At 43.1% G+C, this 17,755-nt stretch overlaps 1 protein-coding gene across 1 annotated transcript in view; it reads left to right on the top strand.

Annotated features, from left to right (window-relative positions):
* Positions 1-17,755, top strand: part of CACHD1 (cache domain containing 1) — a 197,333-nt gene that overhangs the window by 60,800 nt on the left and 118,778 nt on the right. Inside the window, exon 2 of the mRNA XM_070592063.1 lies at positions 16,412-16,474. Within this exon, the coding sequence (XP_070448164.1) occupies positions 16,412-16,474 (63 nt within the window). The remainder of the gene's footprint in view (positions 1-16,411; positions 16,475-17,755) is intronic.

The raw sequence follows: 17,755 nt of genomic DNA, 5'->3' as shown, positions 1-17,755 counted from the left end.
GAGCAATGCCAGCTTCTTTTCACCGTTATTAATGGGTTGACTCTTCTCTTGAATCGTTAATTGCAAAGAATGAGTCCAGAGTGAGTCAACATTCCATCTTCTTTTTTTTAGGAAGGAAGAAGGAAGTGAAACAAATACTTCTTCCCTAAGCCTCATTCTCCAGCAGGAATTTGTTTTTTTAAAAAAAAAAGTCTGTGGAAGCCTTATTGGCAATTAATTGTATATCACATTCAGCTAGTTCCGTAATGCCGAGCAAGTCTGTTCAATGCATGGAATGTTTCTCCCTGGCTTCCTTCCTTAAACTGGGAATGAATGCATTGTGGACAAAATGAAAAGCACTCTTATTGAATGCCTGCCACAAACCCCTTGGAAAGGAAACACTCCAAAGATATGAAGACCAGGCAGCTCCAGGGAACCCAGCTCACTGCTGTTGAAGGCAGTTCTGCTGACGCTAAGCAGTGTTCACCTGCCTGCATTTTCATGGTGTTCATGGAGCCTTCCGATTGTTAATTAGTGGGGAAGAGATTGAGAAGGGAGGAATCCAGGCAAGCGTCTCATTTATCAGGACCTGCCTCCCAGGACTCTTGAGACCTAGCCAATCCCTCTGCCTTCCACTGTCCTTTTGCTCTTCATTAGTTAGTGCCTTAGGGTGAATGTGAACATCTCTACAGGTGTAAAAATGCACATATGTACGTGTGCATGCACACGTGTGCCCGAGAGAGGGAGAGACAGAACTGGAAAAATTACAAAGAAGACCACCGTGAAGAACTCGTTTCGGGGAGGTAAACAAGGTCAACAGGGACATAAACTCAGGCAGAACGCGGATCTACAGGATGCACAGATGTTCAGAGTGATTCTCGGCTTGTTAATGTGCTTATTGCCCCCTCGATGGCTCTTCGTTGCTCAAAGAGGTGGCAAAGATGTCGCTGATGGACGCAGGCTCGGTGCGTTTGTACACTGATGGGTTTGGTTGGAGGTACTGCTCTCTGGCCAGAAAATCTTCCATGTCATGGTTTGGGTTAATGCCAGACTCATCTACTGTTACCTAAATACTAGCAGCTTCTGTGGCACGTGTTGGAAGGTGGCATTACTAATATGGTCAACAATGACATGCCTACTATGTGCTGGGAATTCAAAGATGGTAAAAATCAGTCCTCATTTTCTAGAAACTCACCAGACATCAGGGGTGGGGAGGTAGATACATAAACGAATAATTGCAATGCCTTTTCTTAAGTATTGGCATAGTGGGATGCCCCCATGGCATAGAGATCAGGAGGGCTTTGCAAGAAGGTGAAAGTTCAGGGAGAGTTAAAGATGAAAATTAGAGGCACTGTGCATTGTCACCAGAGAGACAACCTGTTTGAATGACTCCCTGTGTTATGAATACCCAGTGGGGTCTGTTTCTCCCATGGTGGATGTCCAACTTATGCCCCTCTTGTGAATTCATTGATTGCGTAATTGTAGATGCTAGGGACACTGTGGGAACAAAGCAAAGTGTCTGTGCTCACGTAGCATATGTGCCAGTATTGGGAGACGGACATCAAAGAGTAAGATAGAGGACACGTCGGATGTGACACGAGCCACTGGGGTTGCTACTTTGTAAAAAATGGCATTTGAGCAGAACCCTGGAGGCAGGTGGGGAGCAAGTCCGTCCAGAGCCAAACTGTTTCAGAAAGGGGACAGGGAGTGCAAAGGCCCTGAGTCTGGCAAGTCCTCAGGTAACTGTGTGTGTGTTTGGAACATTGTCCCTTCCTCACGCTGCCCACTCCCTCCAGCCTCTGCAGCATCTGCTTATACCTCTTCTCCCTGGCGCCATGAGTTCTTTAAGGATAGGACTGTCTTAACGCCAAGTCCTCCGGAGCCTGGCTCAGAGGTGGCCCGTAGTCTGAGTCTGTGCTTCTATAGTCTGGAAGATGAGCATTTCCAGAACATTCAGCTGGAGAAGGCTACAGGAAGCTGCTAGCTGCTCCAGCAGTTTGGAAGAACCAAGAGATCTTTGTCCAAGATTCGATCCTTGGCCTCCAGGGAAGTCGAGAGATGCAAAGAGACAGCCCCCGTGCCATGATTGGGTGTGTGACTTTGGGAGAAGTTGTGGTGACCCTTAGCTTCCTCATTTGTAAGATGGAGACACTGATCCTTACCTTTCACGGGGGTGGTGAGGCAGAGGCATGACAAATCAAAGTGCTTGGTCCCGCTTTTCTTCCTCCCGTCGTCCCAGGAACCCCACCCAAAGCTAATTTTATCTGTGATCCTGAACTTGGTAACTGCAAGTGAAGAACAGCTGTTAATGCCTGAAGATTTAGAAAATGCCCCCGTTTTTCCCTCTGAGTGGTCAGCAATAATGGGTATTTCTCTCCCTCCTTCTTTTTCTTTCTTTCTTTTTTCTAAAGAAATTTCTTTTAGCCAGACCGTACTTTAAAGTAGACACTACAGAAATTTGGATTTATACAGAAATTCCCTGTGGGGAGACCATTACTGACGTGTTAAAGAGATTCACAGTGGAAGTGTTTTGATTCGGACGGTGGCTCCCTAGTGGAGGGGTTGCCAAACTGATCTGGCAAGCCATCCCCATCAGGAGCTCCTCGGTGATTCTTGCACATAGTGGCCTCCCCTGGGCCTGGGGGCCGAGGAATCTGCATTTCATCACAAGCAAACCAGGGTTTGTTTTGTACCTCTCAAGTTTGATAACTCTACCTGAGTGATGGAAATCCAATTTATGTAACGGCTGTGCAGCGCCTGCGGTGGGCTCTCTGCTGGAGTCCTCACATCAGTGGTAACTGAGTCCTCACAGCTGTGACCATAGGTAAATATTTTTCGGATATAGTTTGCATTCCATAAACTCACCCATTTATACTGTATAATTCAATGGTTGAGTATATTTCCAGAGTTGTGCAACTATTACCATAATCTGATTTTAGAACATTTTCACCATCTGAAAAAGAAACCTTATACCGCTTAGCGGTCACTGCCCAAAGGTAGATGTGCTTACACCCATGTTTAGAGATGGGCAAGTGGAGCCCCTGGACGTTTAAGACACATGCCTCTGACCCACAGTCAGTCGTAGAGTTGAGGGCTGGGATCTGACTTTCTTGCTTCCAGAACCCATGCTCTTTCCGCTGCACAGTGCTTCTTTCCAGGAATCCACGCCAGATTAAATATTTACGTGGTGGGGAGAATAATTTGATGTTCTGGTTTTGTCCTTGTTCCGTAGTTTTGGATAATAGATTTTTCCTTCCTCTTCCAGCTGGCATTTTGGGGGTAAATCGAGTTTAGTTTTCAGTTCAGTATGTGGTGCAGCCAGATTTTAAAAATTACATGAGAAATGAGCATGTTAAAAAATGTGATAGCGGGAGACTGAAAGCTCGGAGAATCCAGGGTTCGATCCTGTCCCCCACTGGTGACGCATCACACACCTGCTTTGAGCCTCAGTTTCCTCTTCTGTCAGGTGAGCGAGTGGTACCAAATCTTTCATTTATTCATTAAGCCTTTAGTGGACGTCTGTTGCTAATTACACTGGATGCTGGATATTCAGGGAAAATGATAATTTTAATACCAGCTGTGTTTAATTGGGCAAAAACCGTATGCCAGACACTGTCCTGGCTTGTCATCCCAGCTAATTCTAAGAGCAGACTTGGGTGGTGGCGATTATCACTTTGTTCCCTCTCTGTGGAGGCGGAGATCTGTTGGTTAAATTCCCATGGGGAAACTTAGGCTCCGAAGGTTGAAATACCTGGTGCTGGTCACACGGCTGAGAGGGCTGAGGTCTGGATGGTTCCAAAGCTCAGACCTTAGTCCCCACACTCCTGAGTGAGCAGGAGTTGTTTTCCCCTCTGTGGGGTCGCTACTTGTAAACAAATACTTGCCACACAATGTGAAAGTAAATGTTGAGTGACAGCGCTCAAGGGGTTTCAGCTTTTTGCCTGTTTGGGTAGGTCCGGGAAGGGGCCTCAGGTGAGCCCCTGCCTTCTGCTGGCGATCAGGCCGATCAGCGCAGGCCCCCTGCTCCCGCGGCCCCTGTTTGCTTGGCACATGCAGGCTGGTCTTTTAGGACTGCTTGCCTGCCCCGTCCCTGTGCTGCCCTTCCCCAGGGCAGGAGCCCTGTTTGCTGAGCAGTGTTAGAGGGGGTCCTGCGCCTCTGCACCATACTTGCCAACCTCACTCTCTTCCTTTGATCTCCTTGGCACCCGTGTCCAAAGCCTTGGGCTCCAGTACATCGGAGGTCTGGGGTGTGCCGAGACAGGTGCTCCCCACCACGCACCGCAGTCACCAAGGGCAAAGGCTCTTTCTCAAGGACTCGGCTTGCTTGTGGATTTCTAAAGAAACTGGAAGAAGCCAGTTTGTTCCGACTGGGAGCCAAGCTTGTAAAGGCACTGGGAGCTAATGTGAAAGCCATTTCCTGGAAATAGAGAGTTATTTAACAAGTCTTGTCACTTTGGGAAGCCTCAGAAATGCTTATTTGGAAACATTCCTGACGTTGGGCTGGGGACATGGATAATCTCAAATGACCTTTTATTCCCAGGAACAGTTGTTCTTTTTGAAGCATTTTTTAAAAGTTCCTATTTATTGAGCTCTTATTGTAGGTAAGAAATAAATGCTGTAGGAGCATTGAAGCTCACAAAGGCCCTGTGAGGTGGCTGTCATTCTCCGCTCTGCTTTACAGACTGGGAAATGGGGCAGGTCTAACCTCTCTAAGGCCGCACTGCTGGTAGCAGAAGGATTTTTTGTGGGTTTTTTTTTTTTTAACTCTCTTTTCACATTTCTGGGTTTTTTTAGCCCTCAAAACTTGAAGAAAATGTCTAACCAGCATTCATTTATTCATGGAAATTATATTGTGAATCTGAGCCCGGAGAGCCATCCGCATCAAGATGTTAGTTAATAGTTGTTGTTGAGAATTGTGTCCTGTTGTGTGCTGGAGCCATCACAGGCCAGGGTTGTTACCATGGTATCTGATATGCGTGACAGGCACCCTGGCTGTGACAGCCCGAAAAACGATCCGCTCAGGAGGACCTGGGAGACGTTTCTGTAATCATATTAGCATCACGTTTATTCCATAAAGGCCGAGTACTTTGATTCATGTCTTAAATGTCCACATGTAAACTCTCCCCACTCTCAAGATTGGTTTTCTCCTTTTATTTAAATTTTCATCTTAAAAAAAAAAATCCCTTCAACACTTAGCCACTCCTCTTGCACAAGTTTCAGAGAGATGTTTATAATTTTTTTAACAGTTTGTCGGATTTCATCAGCAAATATAATTTTCTTGGGACATCCATCCATGCGGCAAAAAGACCACGCTTTAGTGGCTTCTCAAAATTTCTAGAGTTGGTATTTCAACAAAATTCTAGCACAATGGTAGAGTGGAAATTTGGGGATCACTGAGTTTTTATATAATCTGACCCAGTTTTCCATTTTGTAGGTGAGGGAAACCAGGCCCAGGGAGGCTAGGTGACTTCACCAGGCCATGGAGCTAGTGTGTACAGAGCTGCACTTGGACATTATTAGTACGTAGGTTTTGTGATGTTTCAATTTATAGTTTCTGTACTTAATGATTATACTAAAAAAGTATCCCTTTAAATAAAAGAGTATACCAGAATTGCATTTATAAAAATCCTCTCTATTTGGATATGGTATAAGTGATCATTTCCTGTGAAAAACATCCCAGACAGCCTCACAGTAGCATATTTTGAAATATCAAAATCTAGTCCGTCTCAATTGCCACATTACAACTGTGCTTGAAACCCCGACAGTTGTTTTTCATTGTTATTTTTAAAGTATTTTTTTCCACAAGTATTTCTCAGTCTCATTCCGTAATATTGCTCACGCAAGGGCCAGAGGGAGTGCAGAAGTGAGTCAAGCCGTCCCTTGGGATTTTCTAATCTCAAGAGGAGATAAGTCGCATGGGAAACTTCACGTCAGGGCCCCTCGAGTGTCAGACAAGAAGGTGATCTGGTCCCTTTGGTGCTTAAAGTTATCACAGACCCTTGGGATAGTAACCGCTCTTGTAAATGAACTAGATTTCTTTCTTTGAGAGAAGGCTCAGGAACGGTTTAGGAAAGTGGATGCATGGTTCTGAGTGTGTGGAATATAAACATTCTCAAAGCGCCTATTTCATCATGTCACTCTTCAGTTAAAAGTCCTTTTAACAGGGGCTGGCCCCGTGGCCGAGTGGTTACGTTCGCACGCTTTGCTGCAGGCGGCCCAGTGTTTCGTCGGTTCGAATCCTGGGCGCGGACATGGCACTGCTCGTCAGACCACGCTGAGGCAGCGTCCCACATGCCACAACTAGAGGAACCCACAACGAAGAATACACAACTATGTACTGGGGGGCTTTGGGGAGAAAAAGGAAAAAATAAAATCTTTAAAAAAAAAAAAGTCCTTTTAACAGCTCTTTATTTCTTGGCAAAATACATTTATTCATTTACTCATTCAAAAAATATTCACTAAGTGCCTACCACACGCAGAAAATCCAATTCTTCTTCCTGGCTTGAAAGACCTCCAGTCCAGCGCCATCATTTCTGTTCCATTTATTTCACTTTTATTCCCCAAAGCTCCCCTTGTGAAACTGACTTTGTGTCGTAATTATGGACTTCAGGGTCTCTGTAGAATGTGAGCTGTTCCCGGAAAAAGGCAGTGTCCTTATCGATGAAGACCCCATTTCCCAGGAGATGGGCCAGTGCTTAGTAAGCCCTTTATAAGGGTTTTCTTGAGGCCGAGCGACCTAAAACGCAGAGTCCACGCGGGCGGGGATTTTTGTCCGTTATGCCACTCTTGTGCCCCTAGCGTCTACAACAGTGCCTGGACCAGAGTACTTAGCACTTAGTACTATGTGCCGGATGCTCTGAAATGCTCTCCCCCAGACTCCTTTTTCCTTCTTTTCCTGTTTACGTCTGACCTCCAAGTCGAGCCCCCGTCCTATCTCTGTAGAGCTGCCTGCCCCACCCCCCAGCTGAACTCGGACAGCACCTTGGGCCTGTGCCAAACATACTGAATTGTTCACTGTTACTTCTTACTTTTTATTTTGATTTCTTCTCCCAACGAGAGAGTGAGCCCCTTAAGAATGTGGGGCCGTATTTTACACGGCCTTTGACTCCTTCAGAAAAGACATGAGTGATTGGCCGAGTTATTAATTAAACGTCGTCGCTCAGGTCCGGAAGGGTAAGCGTTTCAGGGTTTCCAGTCCCCTTTGTCCTTACGGGATGGATTCCCAAAGAGCTGCGCATGTGTGGGTTTGTGCACACACACAACGCTGGAGACTAAAGGCTTATATATGCACTTAAAGCGCCAACCGCTAAGAATAAATGCACAGCCATTAAATACCCCCTTTTTTTCTTTCAAGGTGAAAAAAAAATCTTCATGGAGCTCTAGAGGCTGGAGAAGGAGAATTAGGAGTGAGGGGAGTGGAAATTTGGCACCATCTGCAAAGGGTTTGGGCAACCCGACTTTCCGTTTCTGAGAGGTTGCCATGTGCATTGTCATGAATATTACTTACAGTCAAGTTACATCGGCTACAGGCTGAATCCGTCCAACATGTGGAACTGATTTGCTTGCCTTTTTTGCCTGCTTCTCCCCTTTAAAAGCCAAAACAACAACAACAGAAAACTCAATAACCCTTGAGAAGCTTTATTGCATTGAGGGAAGTGTTTCCGTCCTGTTCTGCCGGCCTTTGTTCTCCGGCTCGCGTTTACCCACCCGCTCCCCTGGGTTTGAATGCGGCAACAGGAAAGCAAGTGATCAGCACTGGAAACTTTGCCTGCTGAGATGCCCGCTCCAGATTTTCCCTGCGGAATCAGACTGCAGCTCTTCTTTTCCCCTGTAATTTCTTTTGAGGCTCAGAGGGGACCAAAACAGGCAGCTCTTTGTAAAGGTGGCACTTGTCACCAACTTGTGACTCTCCCACATGCTTTCTTATTATTCAGAGCTCAGGTTGGTTTGAAGGGTGTTAAGTTAAATGCCATCAGACTAAGGAATTCATAATTTGAGTTCTTTTGCAGACTTGGAGTATCTGAGAGGCTGTCTGTGTGTCTTCGTAGAGCCCAAAGTGGACAGGGGGGAAAGACAGGGGTGAGGGGGGAAGACTGTTAATAAGAGTGTTGAGAGACGGGGAAAATTTTTTATCTTAAAGAGAAAGAATACCTTCTTCCTTGTTTTGCTAGCTGGTTGAGTAACCAATCAAAATAATGATCTGAATGATTTAGTGCCTACATCAGTGGATCCACAAATGCTTATATATGCTTACTGTGTACAGTGCACCGTGCTGAGGAATCGCAGAATTTACAACAAAATACAACCTAGAAATCCAGAAGAGTGGAAGGAAATAAAATGTAGACAGTAGTTGGTTTCTACTGAGTAGTCAGACAATAGATTTTGTTTCTCTTCTTCCTTTACGTATTTTCAAATTTTCTATAATGAACACACTATTTTAATTGTAGCATAGACAGTCTTTGCTGCAGATGTCAGAGAAGGAAGCAGTTACCCTTGGTGGGAGGTTTTTCAGAGTGAGATGGGACTTCGGTTGAGAAATATCTATACAGGTATTTTTGCTCTCCCCCTACCTCCAACTATCATAGAACAGCTATCATTAAGAGAATATTCTTAATAGGCTAACGATAATAGAATAGACTAAGAATAGAATAACTATCATAGACTGAATAACTATCATAATGGTGTGTGAAATACTTTCCTGATGTTTTTAGTGCCCTCTGTATAAATTCATCTTTAGGGGCTGGCCGGGTGGAGTAGTGGTTAAGCTCACTCACTCTGCTTTGGTGGCCTGGGATTCACTGGTTCAGATCCTGGACACAGACCTAGCACCGCTCATCAAGCCGAGCTGTGGTGGCATCCCATATAGAAGAGCTGGAAGGACTTACAGCTAGGATATACAGCTATGTACTGGGGCTTTGGGGAGGAAAAAAAAAAAGAGAAGGATTGGCAACAGATGTTAACTCAGGGCCAATCTTCCTCACCAAAAAGCATACCTTCAAACTAACTAAATAAATAAATAAATTCATCTTCACATTTGTGAGTTAACATATGTAAAGTACCTAGTGCCAGACAGATAGTAAGCACTCTATAAGCGATAGCTGTTATTATTTTTATATATAGCAACCTTAAGACAAAATCAGGAAGTTGGTTGGGCCGGGACATGAGTGCCTGGATACCATTTGCACAAGGTCGACTATTGTGTACTAACAGGTTTTGTTTTAAATTCCTCATCTAGGCCTCTTCCTATGCCATGATTTTTCAGTACCTAAGCATTTCCCTTTGTCATGAACCTGGAATAGCGCTGTTTCTTGCAAGTCACTGTGCTGTTCAGAGATCCGATTTTTGTAGGGAGAATCAAACGTAAGCCACTGCATTTACCTTTTCCTCTGAAAGCTCGCAAAATGATGATCTAGTGCAAATGGTTCTGTGTAGAATTTAGTTGTAACTCTGAACGCATGCCCTTTATTTCTGAGTGTGACAACTTTTTGAAAAAGGGTTGTCTATCCCTTATAGAGAAAATCCGTGTTCAATTTTGAGATTTGGAGGGAGAGAGAAGGAAAGAAAATATATTCTGGATTTGTTATTCCCAGGCAAGCCCTGTTACACTTTTGGTCACTTTCTAGGTTTTACATAAGTTTTCTCTATTAAGGTAGTGTTTACATAAAGAACTATAAATAAACTTTGAAGTTAGACAAATTTCTCATCCAGACTTGGCCACTTACTTACTCCTGGCAACTTTGGGCAAGTTAACCTCTCAGAACCTCAGTTTCCTCATCTGTAAAATGAGGACATAGTAACTACTATGAGGGGTTGTTGTGAATGTTAAATGAGATCATGTGTTATAAAGCACCTGAATCACAGTAAGGTTATTATGTGTAATGTATCCCCACACACACATATAATTAGAATATTATTTGTATATTTTAATGCTGCTTTTAACAATGACAAAAATTATTGTAAACATACTTTTAATAGCTACACAATATATTTTTGATGGAAGAGTAATTTAATTAGTCCCCTATTGTTGGACATTTAGATTACTTTCAAATTTTTTTTAGAGGTAACTTTTTCTAATCTTCTTAAACTGTTTTCTTGAACCACCTGTATCCAGAATGAACAAGTTTAGAGATTTAAAAAGATGTCTGAGCTTTATAGCACCAGATTTATGACCTCAGAATGCAGCATGATGAGCCTCCTCAGAGAATACCATTTTTCTGGACCTTTCACGAGTTTAACAGTGTTAAGTTAAATAGTCTGGTAAAAATCAGACTGTGTGTAATCTGGGCAGGAGGGATCCCTTAAAACCTAGTAAAGATTATTCATGGGGTGTGCTTAGGGGAGAATAAAGTCATTCATGTGTTTTCTCTCCTGAAACACGTAAATTAAGTTGCCATTAATTCCCTGACCAGTAGTTGGAGTTTTTTAATGACAGCACTTTCTCTTTTCATGGCTAATGTCAGTCAACTGCTTGATAACTGTGGTGATCAACATTTTCCTCCCCTTTGGCCACCATTCCTACAATCATAGGAAGAGATCCAGAGCAGAATGAAGCTATTAGTGAATTGTCAGCCAAATTGGCTTGCCACAGAGACCTGTAAACATCAAGAGGATAAGCTTTTGAATAAAAATTCAGTCCTGCATTTCCTTAGCAAAGATCAGGGAGGGAGACCAACAGAATCTCATTAGGCTTGTAGAGGTATTTGTTTGTCCGCTGTGGTATTGTGTTATACCACTCATTTAAATAGTTAAAATTTGGCAGAGCTGTTGGAGGAGTGAAGGTGGGCCAGCTGTCTCAACTGACCATCTTATTAAACACTCGTGGAGTTGTTGCGGTTCCAGCAAGCTGGAATTCTCTTGCCATCTGTTAAGCAGGCTCAATTAACTGGAGACACTTGGGAGGGAAGGAGATGGCCAGGAGGGAGGGGGAGTCAGTGGAGTGGGGACTGGGCAGGACTGAGGTGCAGCCCTTACGAGGTGGGGGGAAGCAGGCTACACAAGTATGCACTCACACACACAGGCACACACACGGCAGAATGTCTTTTTTTTCCGCCTCTTGCAATAGAGCTGGGGGGGAGCTGTATTCAATTGTTGGGTGACTCTAAGTCCTACTTTATTTGAGTTGAACCTCCTCTTGAGGGGGGCGGTGCTTAGAGAATAAAAGAATGGAATATGCAAAGAGGAGATTAGCTTAAATTGTGTTATATGGGTTTAGAGCACCCAGGTTGGATGAAACTCGGATAAAGACACCTTTTTTCTTGCTGGAAATTCAGGTTGGTACAGTAACATTGGATGAGAAGCTGAAGAAGTAAGTAACGTTATGCTCTTCAAGTGTGAGGGAGCAATTAATATGTGGCCTCAGGAAAGGCTCAGGAGATCTCTGTGCATTGACAGGTGATTCTGCAGGTGCTGAAGTCCCAGTTTCTTCTGGATTACTGAGTGGGATGTAGATTTTTCTTTGAGTATTTATAATAGCCCGGTTAATGGACTCTTGTCCTTTTTAAAAATGCATAGTTTAATGAAACATGTGAAAACATTTGACTCGGGTTTATTTTAAACAGACTGTCCAGAATGTATGTTTAAAGGAAATTGATTGAAGTATAGCATCCATGCAGGAAAGTGCACTACAGCTTGATGAGTTCTCACGAAGGTGAACCCAGCCCTGCAACCAGCACCCATATCAAGAAAGAGAACGTTTGAGCACGCCACTCGCCCACAAAGGGAAACCGCTGTCCTGACTTCTGGCAGCACAGATGAGTTTTGTCTACTTTTGAACTTGATGTAATTAGAATTATACACTTCATGTCCTAGCATCTGGCTTTTTTTTTTTATCAATATTATGTTTGTGAGAGCCATCATGTTGATGCATGTTGCAATTGTGTGTTCATTCTTGTCTCCGAATATTCCACTGTGTGAATACAGCACAATTTGTCTATTCTGTTGCTGATAGGCATTTGGATGTTTTCCAGGTTGGGGCTATTCTGAGTGGTGCTGCTATGAACGTTCTTACGCTTTTCTTTGCATAAACATATGAACGTGTTTCTGCTCCGTATACGCCAGGGATGGGAACTGCTGGGTTGGGTCGTAGGATGTACATATGATTAACTGTAGAAGGTACTGCCAGTTTTCCAGAGTGTATGTATTAATGAGAGAAAGGTCCATTTTGTCTTTAGATCAGAGCTCTCAGTTCTCATGGCATAAGAATAGGACATCTCGTTTTCTTTTGATTGTGGAATTTAATAAAGAGGATTTCAGTGAAATATTTCTACTTGAAATAACTTTTTAAAACTCCTCCACACATTTCAATTGATCTTTCCACCCTACAATAAAGTATTTTTTCAGTTTCAGCATTTGAGGAGAACAAGAAAGAGTGGTGGGCCAGCATGGGCCATGTCTTTGCCATTACTTTCAGAGAATTGTACGCCAAGAGTGACTTGAGGATCCCCCCAGGTTGTGCTCAAATTAAGAGCTCAGATTTCTGGAATTCCTTTGGGCCTCCAGGGGACTGTGCTAAGGGAAAGTGACAACTCGAAATAGAATGTAGAATGCCCAGCTGCCCTCCCATCCCCTCACCCTGGGACAGAGAAGTCACCCCGAGGGGCCGGACAGCCCGACCTCTGGGTTCGCTCGTCATTTTCAAGTTTTAGGAAATCTTTTCATTTCCGTTTCCGTTTTTCATGTCCTCTAACAACCGAGAAACTACTCTGAGGTCACCAAAATGTCAGCTAGGTATATCATTTGGAATTCTTGGCTCTCAGATCAAAAACAAAACCTTGTATTCTATTCCTTTCACAGTTTCACGTAGCGATAGAAAGTAATAAAAAATAAGTTCTCTGTCTGGGACTCCTAATTACTCCTGACATTGGCCATATGTATAAGGTTATGCCAGCATAGTATAGCTTCCTTAAAATGGATAGAAAAAACTCAAATCTTCATTTCTTTCTACATGCAGGTATCAGGATTCCTAGACTATCCTGAACAAAAGATATGAATAAATGTGTTTAATAGCTTTGCTAAAGGCAATGCCTGGGGTGGTTTTTTTTGTTGTTGTTTTTTGGGGGGGGTTTTGTGCGTGTGTGAGAGGAAGATTGTCCCTGAGCTAACATCTGTGCCAGTCTTCCTCCATTTTGCATGTGGGACACCGCCACAGCTTGGCTGATGAGTGGTGTGTAGGTCCACGCCCTGGATTTGAACCTACAAACCTGGGGCAAATCTAGGCAGAGGGCACGACGTTAACCACTGCGCCACAGGGCCAACCCAGCAATACCTGTTTTCAACTCAAGACCTCGGTTGAGAGCTCGACACTTGAATTTCTTTTACCTGTGACACATTTTCTAACTTTGGAGCCATGGTTTTTAATCTGTAAAATCGGTTTCAGGTCCCTGCCCTGCCTGCTACCAAAGTTGTTGTGGGGGTGAAATGTGATCATTTATGTGAAATTGTAAACTGTAAAAGTACCAGCCTAAGCCTTTGAGAGCTGAGCTTGGCAGGCCCTGCATTCTGAGAAAGACGATTCCTGTCCATTGACCTAGAGCAGAGTGGGTGCTCAGTGCACCCTGAGAGCTGTGCACACATGTCAGCCTGAAGTTGTAACCTTGCTTCAGACGTGGCTGGCTGACCTATCTGGTTCTGAGTTACATGTCCACCGTCTTCTGGCCCCTCGCTGACACCCTCACCCCAGAGGGAGAAGAGGGGCAGAACATTGTTTGCTTTGGTGGTGGCCCCAGTGACCCTACCAGGTCACTTCCAGGGCAGTGAGAGGGTCGTATAAAATAGGTAGTCTGCAGAATCCCCAATGCTTGTTATCTAAAACCTCTCTTTTTAAATTTTCTTTGACACACTCACATTTGTTGGGTGTAGACAATATAGAAATGCTTACAAGCCATAAAAAGATCTACATAAAAGTATTAACAATCATTGTCAATAATTGTTAAGACGATAAATGAGTAAAATAGGGACCAAGACACAGCCTCATGTGTCCTCCCGGGCCTATATTCCTTGTTATTGCTGAAATTCACCGTTCTTTTAACACAAAGGAGAAGGAAGGATCTGATGTTCTTGGGTGGGTTTGGCCCTGGTGGGTGTTGGCTGGAGCCGGGTGGTTTGGGTTTGCTCCCAGGACTAGTTCATGCCTTGTCCATCATTCACCTCTTTGGGGAGCACCTTCCAGGGTAGGACACATAATGTGTCTACTGGAATAGCACTGCCAGAAACGAAATAAGGAATTGATCACATCATCCAGATCGGCAGACACATGAATTATGTTCGTTTTTAATAAAAGTGTACTCTTGATACTGAGCAAGTTTTTGAAAATCAAATTGTATAAAAATATAGGCTATGGTCTGGGAGTGTGTAGGTGGCAGTGACATTGAGCCAGCCTCTAAAAGCCTTATAATCAAGGGAACTAAGGCGTAGACCAGAAAACTGGGAACGGAGAGTTGTAGGAACAGAGGTTTGTAATCCCTTTTCCAAAAGAGTGTTTCCGGATTCAAAGTCCTGATGCCCTGAGATGAAGAACACCCCCCAGGGAGATGGGGAGCGGAACCCTGTAGTCAGACACATTAATACATCTGCATCAGAATGAATATTCACATGAAGTGGCTTAATAAAGATTATAAATACACGTCAGTTCAAGTTGGGATTTACTGCTGAATAAGTTCAGATCATGTCATATTTTGCCAACAAATGTGTTACGCAAAACTTTTGGTTTTCAGAACCTTATGAGTGATTGTTGATCTGCATTGTGTTTGAGTGTTAGCTGCTGACAAGGGGTGTTTGTTATGTGTGTCAAACAATCATGTAGCATGATCATGAGACAGTAGAGTTAGGAGCACCGGATCTGGAGTCTTACTGCCTGGGGTCAAGTTCTCGCCTTGCCAAGTGACTTTGGGTAAGTTCTCTAACTTCCTAGGGTCTTAGTTTTTCATCTTTGGAGCTGCAGCAATTTTCTCACAACGATTAAATGAGATGCGCACATGCAGTATGATGTGTGCGTTGCACTGGGCGCTCGGTAAATATGCCTCCGTTTTCCTATCTATATAATGGAGATAACAGTGTCTGTCACAAAGGTGGTTCATGAGACTCGAGTCAGTAAATAGATGTAACATGTCTAGAATAGTGTCTGCCTCGTGGTCAGCCTTTGATAAATAGTAGCCAACATCATTATCACCATTATCAACAAAGGTAGAGAAATCTGTACCTTTTCTATCAGCAGAGCCATTTTTTAGGAAAGAGAAAATAAACATATGTTGAATGAATGAATGAGGCACATTGGAAAATTATGAAAATTAATAATCATAATTTTCCAGACTGTAATTACATCGCATTTCATCCCAATCCTTCCCAAGTTTGTTTGCTTCCCTTTCCCCTCCCCCAGCCCCTTGATCTTCCTTCATTTGCACAGCGCTTGATGAACTTGGCGCTCCTCTGCCTCACCACAACCACGCAGGTGTGTTAGGCTGTGTGGGAAGCTGTCCCAGATGCTGACAAACCCTTGGCAGTAGGATAGAAAGGAAAAAAGGAAATTTTGGCTGACATCTCCAGGTCTGACTCCTTACTCATCGGGAGAGTTCCAGTAGTATCTTTCAAGTTTTAGGATAAATGATGAGGCTGCTGCTTTTTTTTCTTTTCTGCGCCTATAACAGATAGATATCTTGGATTTTCATTTTGGGGGGGTTGTTATATGTTAATCTCTTGTGATTGCTCAGTAATGGTAGTAACCGTAGAGTTGGGTCAAGTCACAAGTCTGCAGAGATGTTTTAAATGCAGGCAGTGTATGGAGGAGTGGGGACCAGCTCAGCAGAGACCAGTGGAAGAATGTGTGTGCTTGTGTGCACAGTTTGGACTAATGTCTTGGCACAGCTGTCATATTTCCTGACATGTAAGAACTGGATCTTCTCTAAGGCCACACATATTTGGCAAGCCCTATTCGGTTACTCTCCTGAGCGGGTGCTTGGGTAACGAAGGTGGTGGATAATACTGGATAGGTAGGTACTGGTTGGACAGGAACATGAGAGAATATGGAAAGAATCCTCTTTAAAGAGCTTTATTACATTAGATTGTAGTGTCTGTAAACAATTACAGCATTCAGGCAGTGCAGGACTTAAATGAGAAACACAACTTTGTCAGATTATACCAGTCGGATAAAATGGCATGGGCTCCGGAAATCTGTAATTAAATGTATTTTTGAAAATGAAAAATGTAGTGTAACATCTGGTTTATTTCAGCGCTGAAGTTCCTGGCTATTACTCATACATGTGTGGTTGACGTCGGCTGATACTTGGATTTCTCTGTGTAAAATAACTGTATCTTAATTAAATTTTTTCTGCTTGATTCTTTTTGTGTTGCAAACAAATTATTCACACACACACTCTTACAGAACGTGGCTGTCTTATTTGGAAAACATTAACATTTGTTCATTTCCTCTCTGTTACAGCGGATATTCAACTCCTTTGTTTACACTGAGAAGATCTCAAATGGAGAGAGTGAAGTGCAGCAGGTAAGGGGTCCCTGGTACTTGACTTTCTCTTTGTCTTGATCTTGGATGTGGCTTCATTCTCTCTCCAGGCGATTGCCACAGGAGGTTTCCTGTCGTCCTGTGGATGTGATTTCATACGCATCTTAAGCATATTGGTGACAACCTCACACGTCAAGTTCTTGCAGGAAGTCAAAATAATGGTTGTATGGATGGTTTTCTGCTATTTGTGTTATACTTTGGAAGTAGTATTTACTTCCTTTTTGTTGTTTTGCCAACTCCTAAACCGCTCAAATTTTAAAATATTAGAAGTTTCATCTGATGGGGGAAAAAGGCTTTGGAATCAGACAAACTTCAGGTCAAAATCTGCTTTTCCTACTTGCTCTGTGACCCCGGTAAGCAATTTAGCCTTTGTGAGCTGCAATCTCCCAGTCTTAGATGAGGGGAATATAAGATGTGCCTTCTGAGGTCGTGAGAATTAAGTGAAGTGACGTCAAATTAACTGCAAAGAAATGAAATCCTTTATGTGGAAGGTTCTGGCCTAGACGCAGCTCAGTGGGTCTTGGCTCATTGTGTTCTGTATTTTTCTTTCCTCTTATATTCTTTCTTTCTTCCCCTCTGCTTTCAGTGCTCTGTGGGGTCAAGAAGTTCTGAGGCCAGATTCTATTTATTTATAGCTCACTTCAAATGGACTGCTTCCTAAATTAAAACACAGTGTTGGTGAACTTGGTCATAAATAATTGATCTGTGCTTGAGAAGAAGGGTGGTAAAGAGGGTTCTTGGTTTTGATTTCAGCTAATCCACCAACTTCATTACACTAGGTGACTGTCAACTGGTAATTTGAGACTAGGTTGGAAACTTAAGTGAAAAACAGGACAAAGCTGAAAACCAGAGTGTAGCAGAGTGCTTCCACTGAATAAAAAGATAAGTCTGGTAAAAACACGTAATAATTTAAACTCTCTGAGATGCCGCCTTTATTTTATTCATGGAAAACAGCTTGACTTGATCTGAACTTCAAAAGTGCTATACCAGAGGAAAAAGCTTTGCAAGTGTCATTAGAGTGAAGTTATAGGATAGTTATTTATTTATAATAAAATTTCTGTGTTTAATCTTGAAGTTCGTCATTTCCTGTTTATAGACATTAACATTTTTTATTGGTTTCTGCAGGTTAAATTTAGAGGATGTAAGCAGTTATGTGTGTACTCTTTTCCTTAGCGTTAGATATTTTTAAAAACTAACGACCTTAAGTTAGAGTGAATGTGGTGTGGTTTGCCGTATCAAGTCTTATCTGCATAGTTTCTGTTT

The sequence above is a fragment of the Equus przewalskii genome, chromosome 24, assembly GCF_037783145.1.
Source record: "Equus przewalskii isolate Varuska chromosome 24, EquPr2, whole genome shotgun sequence".
Lineage (NCBI taxonomy): Eukaryota > Metazoa > Chordata > Mammalia > Perissodactyla > Equidae > Equus > Equus przewalskii.
This window is presented reverse-complemented; position numbering and strand designations above follow the sequence as displayed.